Source organism: Chinchilla lanigera, unplaced genomic scaffold (assembly GCF_000276665.1).
Source record: "Chinchilla lanigera isolate Chin_1 unplaced genomic scaffold, ChiLan1.0 scaffold00021, whole genome shotgun sequence".
Taxonomy (NCBI): domain Eukaryota; kingdom Metazoa; phylum Chordata; class Mammalia; order Rodentia; family Chinchillidae; genus Chinchilla; species Chinchilla lanigera.
Window position 1 is genome coordinate 2635503 of NW_004955422.1, and position 11152 is coordinate 2646654.

Consider the following 11152-nt stretch of genomic DNA (forward strand, 5'->3'; position numbering starts at 1 on the left):
CGTGGAGACCCCACAGGCCCAACATGGCCTCTCTCCGGGACCTTCAAAGCTCCCTGGACACCAGCAGGGGGCAGGACTCACCTCATCCAGTTGGCCTTGGTCTCGTCCGACCCATCGATGGATTTGTAGCGGTTGTTCTTGTCCACAATCTGGAAGACAGAGACAGGCTACAGCAGGCCATTCTCGAAGGGGCTCTCGTATCCCCAGGCACAGGGCCCTGGGCTTGGTCCCACCACTGCCCATCTCCTTTCCTCTGCCAAAGGACCGAAACCCAAGCTGGCACGGGGAGTCCTTGCCACCCACCTTCTGCCCACTGCCATCCCCCAAGGTGACTGGAAAATATAAAGCTCTCCAAGGTGTCCTGAATCCATGGGAGACAGGAGGACACAGGCAATCTCCCTCAGCTGTCTTGACGGAAAACCCAACCACATGGCCAATGAGCACCGCTCCAACAGCCTGTGTTGTGACAACTAAAGCAGAATCCAGCCCATTCTCTGTACCGCTATGGGAGACACTGGCCACCACCAGATGACTTCTGACTTGGGAGGTCCTGCCTCTCCCCAGCCCTAAATATTCAAGGGTTTGGGGCAGGGTCACTTCTGCGAAAATGTCCTTATTCTGCCATGTCTCTTGAATATCAAGGCATGGAATTCTAAGCTGTTTTTTTTTTCCTTTCAGTGAACTTTCAAGACTGACAAAAAGCCCTAGAGTCATAAGCAACCCGCTGCAAGTCTGAAATTGGTCTTTTCCAGGTAATCTGTCTGTGGTAAATGCTTTGGTGGGTCTTTTTTCTTGGAGACAATCTCACTCTGTCGACAGGCTGGCCTCCTCTTGCTGCGTAGCCCAGGCTGGCCTTGAACTCATGATCCTCTGGCCTCAGCCTCCCCAGTGCTGGGATTAGAGACAGGCACCACGCCAATAAATTTGATGCCTTTCTCTACTCATGACTTTCTGCGGTTTTGAATGTGAGATTTATTTTATAAAATTCTCTTCTTGATGAGCACTTTCAAACTGGAGACTTGCGTCTCTTTTTCGATTCTAAAGATTCTCACCCATTATGTTTTTAGTGCAGTTCCTCAGCCACTTTGTCCAGTCTGTCCTGGTAGAATTTCTATTCAACACATGTGGGAGTAGCGTATTTCGCTCTCTTTATCTCCCTGGGTGGTCTCGAGAAACGTTTCTCAGGACACTCTTCCAATTCACTAGTTCTCTATCAGATTCTCCCTTTCCTCATTTGCTTCCCTTTTAAATGAATGCCTTCCATCCAGTGAGAAATTTTCATTCCCACAATTGTGAGCTGGTTCTTTTTCAGATCCATCATTTTCGTTCATTCATTCTGGTTTCATCATGACCCGTCCCCCGCTCCTTCCTCTTCCAGCAGCAGGACGGAGGGAGGTATCACGAGGAAGTGTGGGCACACAAGCTAGTCAGCCCCCCACAGGCCCGGACTCCTCGCCAACCCTCTGCTGCCATTCTCAGCTCTCTGTCAGTTCTGCCCAAGACCACATCACTCACAAGCTCAAGAGTTTAAACTCACACTTATGACAAAATTCATACTTCCGGTCACAGCCTTCAAGGTCTGCAGACCCTAACCGTGCCGATCCAAGCCACCGGCCTTAGGCTTGTCTCCGCCCCTGTTCTCTCCTGCAGCCACAGTGCTCCGGGAGCTAACCTTGAATCCGCGTCAGTCCCATGCCCAGGCCTCTCTTCTCTATTCTTAAAAAACAATCACAAAGTGCTTCCAGCATTCAGAAGTGACAGAGAGTAACACAGCTGACAAACCCTGTACCCATCCGCCGGAGCCAAGAGAAGTTCACATCGGTTATATTTATCGCAGAGCTTTCTCTCCTTTGGCCTCAAGAAAATTCCAAGATGCAGCTGACGATGCTCTCAGCCTCCAGCTCATCCTCCTTCCTGTCCTCCCCAAGGGCAGCCACGTCCAAGGAGAGCCGGTGGGCAGCCTTCTTACTGTCACTCCTGGAGGAGGCTCCCAAGAACCATGGCCACGAGCACTGTTCTGCACGGTTGTCGAGTTTACAGTGAAGGGCGCCCACGTGTACGCATGCTTTGTCAACTTTTCCCCACTAACTTTTGGGTGCCTGGGGTCCCTTTTGATTTCTTGGGTCTCAGATTATGTCACCTCCCGAGAATAAGCCTTTCCTGATCAGACCCTAAGCACACAGTTCCCCCATCATGCTGGTGACCCTATTCCTAACACAGTGAATGACACACAGTAAACACTGGCCGAAGGAAGAAGTGACGGCCTGAAGAGCCTTTTGGATCAAAAACAAGTTTAAAAAAATATTGTATGGTGCAAATATTTTAGTAAAACAGAAAGGAGTAGTATGCTGGAGCTGGCTCGGACTGACTAATAGGGGCCAACTGTTAAATTTTCTGGAACTGTGTGCATGAGTTACTATACATAGCCATTATTATAATAACTGAATGATATAAAACTATGATTCAGTGGATTATACATTTTTTAAGATAATACTCAAAACTCACCATTTCCCAACTACTTCACTGTTATCCACGCTGCTATAGTTTGAATCTAAACCGTCCCCTCTGAAACTGAAAGCAAAAATAAACTCCTCCTCTTATAAAGTTGATTATCTCAGGTATTTCGTTACAGTAACGGAAAGCTGCTTGCCAAAGTGCTCTGGAGGGTACTGTGTCTACTGTACCTGTGCGGTGGAAATACCACATCTTAGTTGCTCATACATGTTTCTTCCCAACTGCACACTCTGAGATTGCGTGCTGCACGGCTGTGAAAACACTGACACCACAGACATCTGCGTGCCGTCACCAAGAGCTGTCAAACGCTCCTCGGCATGCCACCCTGAATATATGTTTTGTTGTGATTTCCGCTGTTGCACTGCTGGAGGTTGAACCCAGGGCCTCACGGCCCTACCATCGAGCTACATCTCCAGCCCACATGCATTTGTTCACATGGGCGTGCAAAGTTCAGAGACACCTTTCAAACTCTCAGCTCAGGTGAACTCCACAGGTGAGAAAGAGGAAGTGAGGACATTCATATATTCAACTAAACTGCCTTCGTGTTTAAAAAAAAAAAAGATGAAAAGACAAAATACACAGCTCAGGCTGCACCTCCTCCGCAATGTGGAGTCCCCACTCACACAGCCCTGGAGTCACAGGGAGCGCTGTCCTTTATCCAATGCCCACATCCCTGCCTTGTCATTTTCCAGTGGCTCCTCTCGGTCCTGAGGGATAAAAGCTCTCAGAGTCCCAGCAAGCAGTGGACTCACCCGGTGGGTAGCAGGAATCCTGGAGCCAGGGACACTGGCTAGAATCTCCGCCTTGTCACCTTTGAGCTGAGTGACCTTGGGCAGCTGGTTGACCATGCCTCAGTTTCCTCATCTGTGGCACGGAGTAAAGACCATGCCTGCAGCATTGCCAACATGACTGATGTGCAAGTCACTATCAGCACTGCACTCATGACCGGCACCATCAATGTCAGAGGTTAGTCCTGGTCGGGGGAGGTCTGTGGGTCAACACTGAGTCACTGTAACCAGACTTTTGCAGTGCAGCACCCACTGGGGACAGAGGCCTGGGTGGAGGCTGGGGGCAGAGATCCCTGTGGGATATGAAAACTCTGAGCTGGATACAGAATCTATGCCAAGGTCTCAGACAAGATGGAGCGAGTCACAGGCCTGCAGTTCTACATGACCTCCAAATTCTAAAACTGAGGGCAGATGATTCTATGTGGGCAGATGCTCAGAAAAAGAGCACAAAGGGGCCCATTTTAGCCACCTGGGTGAAGCCCAGTCCGTGTGCAGAGTGCCGTTTCTGACCATGGTCATGACCGACGACAACAGGGACAACACAATGTCACCAACAGCTGCCACTCCTGGAGCAACTTCCCTGAGCTAAATTCTGATACCCTCCCCAACACGTTAACGCTCACAAGTTAGGAAGCGGACTCGGGAACTGTCCTCACGGTACAGATTAGGAAGGTGAGGTGTGGAGTCGTTAGGTAACTTGTCCCCGCCAGAGAAAAAATACACAGGAATATCAGGTCTCTGCTGGCCCAGTCCATGTTTCACCCAAGCTGCAGGGTGGAGGGCGATGCCCCTCCCGCCTCTCCCAGAGCCTCCGCTTCAGCAGACGTGCCAGGTGCAGACTGGCATTCTAATGGGCAGGGGCCACCGCTCTGCCGCCAAGCATCTGCTGCCGTCGGGATTCGCGGCTGGGCACCTCCAAACGAAGCCATGACCAGATGTTGCAGAAATTGGATTTTCAAAAAGCTGATCTGTTTGCAACTTTCCAGGAACCCAGAGAATCCATTAAGCACCCTGATTTTCCACCATGCACCTTCCTGGAGCACAAAGTAGGCGCAGAAATGATGGGTGGGGTCGTTCACAGCTGCCAGTACACGTCAGCATGCCCCCGGTGGCTTCTCCTAAGACCCTCAGGAGGTCAATGGCATCAATCGCCTCTCTTCTCCGGCCTCTCACCAGGTGAGTCAAGCAAAGACCACAAGGAGAAGGAGGCTGTTCTCAGCTCTGCTCCCCAGAGTCATGTAGTGAAGAACACACCAGCTGGACAGGGGCTCGGAGATAAGCAAGACGCAGGTTCCTAACCTGCTGTCCAAGCACACAAGGCAGGCCTCCTGTGCACAGGGGCCCAGAACTTTGTGCACAGCGTTCTGTGAACATCGCTGTGTGTACAACTCCCTAAGGGGAGCTGGGTGTGTAGCTCAGCGGCATAAGCACCTGCCTGGCAAGCGCAAGGTCGTGAGTTCGGTTCCCGGTACCGGAAAAAAACCCGAAAAAAAAAAAAAAAAGAAAAGCACTGTACAGAGGTATGACTGAAATACTCAGAGCTGCACATACTTAATGCTTACAACTTGATGAGTTTGGGTGGAAGGGCACACCCAGAAAACCATCACCACAAACATATTTATCATCTCCAAATGTTTCTTTCTGCTTTTCACTACTTCATCGCTATGAGTGTGACAACAATCTGAGACTCATCTTCCCAGCAAGGTTGAACTGTACAGTACGGCGTTGTGTGCGACAGATCTCTGGGCCCGCTCCTCTTACACAACACTTCTGACCCTGTGACTCACAAGTCCCCGACTCCCTGCGCACAGCCCCAGAAACCACCACCCGGCCCTGCTTCTGAGTGTCTCACTCTCTCCAGTTCCTCCCATAAGTGCTGCTAGTGTTTGCACAAGCTGCACCGACGGGCTGTGTTAAGCTTGCTCAACACTCACGGTGCCGCTGGGAAGTGGCAGAACCTGAACGGGTGGGATGTAGTGAGGGGTCCCTCGGTCACTGGGTGTGCCCTGGATGGGGACCATGGGACCCTGGCCTCTTCCTCTCTTGCTTCCTGGCCGTGAAGTGAACATTCTGTTCTACCAGAGGCCCAAAGCCCCAGGTCTGCCTGATCTTAGGCTGGAACTCTGAACCTTTTCCTCTTTATAAGCAAACTGGCCCAGGGGCTTCATTATCATGACGGAGAGCAGACTCCAACTCGGGTGGCCTCAGGAAGCTCATGTGCTTCCCGGCCTGGCCATCTCTCCAGCTTCAGCTAGACCATGGTAAACGGCAGGATCACCCTGCTTCTTAACGTTTACAGGCGCCCCAGAGACTTGGAAATGAGGCCTGCTGGCGTACAATTGCAAGCTCCACAGCTAGTTTCGCACTGTCTTGGTTACTTTTCTCTCATTGCTGAGACAAAATACCCAACACCCAAAATGAAGGAAGGAAAGGCTTATTTAGCTCACAGTTTGTGGAGGTTTCAGTCCATACTTGGCTGGCTCCGAGGCAGAAGGTAGCAAAGCAACAAGAGCAAAGGGGGAATGGCAGCCGAACAGCAAAGCAGCCAGAGCAAAAGGGAGGAATGGTGGCAAGCAGCTTCTTTTTCCCTGCCTTACATTGTAAACAGGCTACCCCCACCTGAAGTGTAGCTCTCACATAATCTCCATGCCCTCCTCTTCCACAGGCTCAGGATGTATACAAAGTAAGCACCCTGGCTTCCTGCTGAGTCACTTAGCCAAACCTCTAGACTCCCCAAGTTCACACAGTGTATCAACCATAACACATATTCTTTGCATTCCCCCCTCCTCTGGAGAAGCCTTAACCCCTGGGAAGGCAGCTGGAGGACAGGAAGCTGTGACCTGCTTGGCACTGCCAGGCACCAGGCCTGCAGTGGGCACCAATGAGCATGACAGTGTGACATTCCATGATGCCATGCACTCTGGTTTAACAGACAGAAGAGCTGACAAACCAAACACACATATGCCTGACAAGTGGCAGTCAGGGTGGGAGCCAGGAATGGCTGAGTCAAGGGCCTCGTCACCGACTTGGACAGCAACTCTGTCCCCAGTCCCTTAAATCTGTGGGACCAGCCTCTTGGGGAGGAGCTCTTCTGGAGAAGGCGACAAGCACCCTCGAGTCCTACAACGGCCCGGGAGGAGCAGCCCACGTGGAGACCGGCCTGAACCCTGCTTCTTAGTTATGCCTGGCATGAAGCGTCTTGGGCAAGGGGGCAAGAGAACCAGAGGAATCTCTCTACCCAGGAGGCAGCAAAGACGTAACCTGGAATAAGCCTGTGGCCAGTGAGAATCCGGAGAGAAAGAAGCGTCCACACTGGACGGGTCTCCGTAGTCAACAGGGCACAGAGAAGCAGTTAGCAGGGTGTCTTGGTTACTTTCTCTCCTTGCTGAGACAAAATACCCAACGCCCAAAATTAAGGTAGGAAAGGTTTGTGTAGCTTACAGTTTGTGGAGGTTTCAGTCCATACTTGGCTGGCTCCGAGGCAGGAGACAGCAAAGCAACAAGAGCAAAGGGGGGAATGGCAGTGTGAGCAAGCCTCTTTCCCTCCCTTATATTGTAAGAAGGCTTCCCCCACCCAGGGGGCGGCACTCACATAGCTAATCTGCTAAACTTCTCACATTGACACAGTGAACAACATCCTAGACCAGGAAGGGCTTGTCCTTTGCACCCCAGGATGCAGAACCGCTGAGTCACTTAGCCAAGCCTCTAGACTCCTCAAGTTGACACAATGTATCAACCATAACACAGGGTATCTGTGAAAAGCACTCAGTGGACTTGTTTAGTATACAACCTGAGCATCCATCCTAGTGGCTCTTCCCCTATACCAGTGAAGTGAACAAGAAGCAGAAAAAGGCAAAGGAAAAAAACCCCTGAAGTTACACAGTGAGACATCACTTCACACCAGCAGTGTGGCCAGCATCAGGTCAGATACAAATAAGTGTTGGCAGGAATGTAGGGAAACCAAAGCCCTTGTGTAGACTGTCACAATCCATCTGCTTTCTGGCAGCTCCTCAAATAATTAAACATGGAGTTACCACATGACCCAGCAATTTCACTCCTGAGTATTACACGCAAGGGAAATGAAAACATACATCCACACGAATGTTTACAGTAACGGCCAAAAAGTAGAAACAACCCACTGTCCACCTATAGATGAACAGATAATCATGGTGTGCCCACACAATAGAATATTATGTGGCCACGAAAAGGAACCATACATTCTACAACACGGATGAGCCTTGAAGACATCCAGCTAAGAGAAAGAAGCCAGGCATGAAAGACCACACACTACATGATCTTGTTCCTATGAAAGTTTAGAATGAGAAATCTGGAGAGTCACAAAGTAGATTTAGCTGGGCGTGGTGGCGCAGGCCTGTAATCCCAGCACTTGGGAGGTTGAAGCAGAAGGACTGACACGAGTTCGAGGCCAGCCTGGCCTACACAGTGAGTTCAAAACCAACCTGAACTACACAGCGAGACCCTGTCCCCAGTAAATAAGTGAATAAATAAATAAATAATAAAATAATCCTATAAGTTATGAAAGAAAAGAAAGGAAGTAGACTCATGCTTCCTTAGGGCGACGCAGGTCGGGAGAAGGGCAGAGGGAAGTGACAGCTACAGGATAGAGGATTCTCGAAGTCATGAAAATTGCCCATGGTGATGGCTGGGTCTGTGTGTGAATACACTAAAAACTACCGAGCTACAGGCTCTACATGGCTGGATTGTTCGGCATCTGAGTTACAGCTAGTACAGCTGTCTCTAAAAATCTGCCAGACTCAGCAGCAGCAGCTACACAGAAAAGGGCCAGAGCGTCTGGGCACACACTGAGACAGTATTCCCGGCGGATGCAGAGGCTTCATGTGCGTGGGAAGACAGCCAGGGCGTCCCGTGGGCATTGAGCGAGTCACACATGGGGCCCCGAGGCCTACAAGCTGAGTTCCGGCTCTGACGTTAGCTGTGTAGCCTTGGGTAAGGAACCAGACCTTCTAGGCCCAAGGTTCTGTAAAAGGGAGATGAGACTCCTGCAAGAGCACCGTGACATGCAGCTAAAACACGAAGATCATTAGTGAGCATAAGTGGTAGCCGCTGTTGTTCGCTGTTATTGCTGTCATCAGCCTGAACCAACATCTGCTGAGCGTCCCCAGAGTCTGGGGTGCTGAGTTAGGCTCAGAGAACACAGATCTGACCAGTCCTCTCTCTCCAGATGGAAAACTAAAGTCCTCTGCTATCAAGGCCTGGAATTTTACAAGGAATGAATGCCTCTCCAACTGGGGTCTTTGGACAGATCACCAAGGTGCAAGAATTTTCAATTCAATGCTTTCATAAAAAAAAAAAAAGAAAAAAAAACCCAGGCTGGTGGTGCACACCTGTAATCCCAGCACTCGGGAGGCTGAGGCAGGAGGATTGCTGTGACTTCAAGACCAGTTTGGGCTACAAAAGCGAGTTCAAGGGCAGTCTGAACTGTATAGTGAGATCCTGTTTCAAACAAATAACAACAAAAAATAGGTGGGAATCATCATGAGATTTCTGTACCTGGAGACTGCTGTATTACAGTGAGTTGGGTCTCTGTGTCACACACGGTTCCGGGCCTCCCTGCACCGTGCATCATCCCGTCACCCGTCGCCATGGGGCGCTGCACTAGACCGTATTTCTTTGCTCTCTGACCTTGGGTTAAGATATTACTAAGCATGATGCAAGTGGTCTTGAAACCCAAAGTACCCCTGTCTCCAGCCTGGCCCAGAACAACAGGTCTCTGGAGCTCCGGATGGAGGAGCTGGGAGAGACAAGAAATGTCAGCCGCACCGCAGGCCACCAGCAGATACACAAGCCTAAAGCAGGAATGGTGGCCAAACAGCCGGTGCCCACGCCAAGATTACGTGGCCGTTGCTCTGTGCCAGGGTCGCCCAGGGGTGGCTGCAGGCCAGCTCCAGCCACCACCTGTTTTCACACGGCCCAACAGCTGAGAACGGCTGGTACAGCTTGAATTGATTGAAAATAAACCAGGGGCTGGGAATGTGGCTCCGTGGTAGAGCGCTCGGCTAGCATGAGCAAGGCCTGGGCTCCGTCACCAGCGACAGAACAAAAGAAAAAGAAAAATCAAAAGAAGAGTTGTGTTTCGCGGGATGGAAATCACACGGACTTTAAATTTTAGCACTAAAAAACACCTTTCACTGGAGCAGCGGTAGCTATCTACAGCTATCTTGTGCTGGTTAGGCAGAATGGCCTGCGGACGTTCCCAGCTTAGAACAGTTTGACTTACCATTGTTCTACTTCGCCTTTACCTCGAAAGCGATAACCACTCAGTAGAAACTGCTCTTTGGGTCTTAAATTTTGATCCTTTCCAGCCCAGAAAGATCCTGTCTGATAGTGAGTTACAGCTCCCACGACCACAGGGCAAATGACCGACCCTCTATAGTATGTGGCACTGCTAAACTGGGAAGTTGGGGAGAGCACGTGCTCAATGCATTCTGACCCATGATACTTCAATGCCCCATGGGTTATTGGTACATAGCCCCCTCACGGCCAGAGGAACATCTGTACTAGCAGCGGGCATCTTATGGTCCACCAAACCTTAAATGCTTCCTGTTTTATTGGCCCACTACAGAAAAGCCTGGAAATCCTTGTTCTCCACCATCTACTTCCTATCTAGCTAGCTAGCTAGCCAGCTATCATATTAGGCATTGAACCCAGGTTCACAAACTGAACACATTTAATAATTCTTATTAAGAGGAACCTTGGGATTGAAAGGCACGTTTTTTACTCCCGGAATAACTGAGATTGAATCAGCTGTGTTTTATGACCTAGGACATCTGAGAAAACAAAACAAAACAAAACAAAACAAAAAAATGACATTTTTATTCCAGCTACTCAGGAGACTGAGACAAGAAGGTGGAGAGTTTGAGGCTAGTCTGGGTAGCACAGCAAGACCTTGTCTCAAAAAACAAAATAAAACAAGTGACTTTTTTTCTAGCATCATCTCCTACTTTGCCTTCTAAACACTCTATACTCCCACTGAGTGCTATGGCCAGCCCCACCTGGGCATGACCTGGGTGCCCCTGGGCCTTTGCACATGCCATGTCCACCGCTTGCCATGTTGGGTTCCTGACTCTATAGGCCATCTGCTTCAACTTACTCCTCACAACACAGTTCTGGCCTGAACTGTGCACTGAGGCCAACAAATAGGAACGGTGCCTCTAGTGCTCTGCCATCCTGGTTTCTAAACCCTACTTCCCGCCAAAAGGAATCAGAACTCTTGAGAGAGGTGGCTGGAAAATCTTCAAGTCAGGAATCCTAAGCCTAAAATAATGATGAGGATTCATCCTAAGAAAGGGCTTCCCCAGCCAAATGCAGGAAACTTAAACATCACAAAATGAATAAGGACCACAGTGAGCTATGTTACAACACAGTGAACAAGGAAAGAACTCATTAGTCCATATAGGCACAAAACATACTTCTAAACAGGGATGGGATAGCGAAGAGGGATGGACTTTTTTTCCCAGGAGAATGTCGGGTAATAAATGCAGAAGGAATGGAGAGAATAGAAAAGCACTGAAACCATGGATAACTATACAGTCAAGAATAATCTTTAGGTGCTAAAGCCAGGGGCAGGAGCCAAGGCAGACCAACATCCTCCCTTCTAACTGCTCACAAAGAGAAAGACATAACCTTGCTTGTACCGGAAACGTGTCTTTTGAATCTGTTTCAAGGAAACAACCCAAAAAATCTAAACCTTGAACAGTCTGCACACAACTGGCCCAAACTCTTCAAAAAGCAGCAACGTTGGGAAGGACAAAAACCGTGCAAGGGGCTGTCTTGGTTACTTTTCTCTCGTTGCTGAGACAAAATACCCA

At 49.7% G+C, this 11152-nt stretch overlaps 1 protein-coding gene across 1 annotated transcript in view; it reads right to left on the bottom strand.

Moving 5' to 3' along the window:
• Positions 1-11152, bottom strand: part of Prdm11 (PR domain containing 11) — a 38972-nt gene that overhangs the window by 19093 nt on the left and 8727 nt on the right. Inside the window, 1 exon segment of the mRNA XM_005384073.2 lies at positions 82-149. Coding sequence (XP_005384130.1) covers positions 82-149 — 68 coding nt within the window.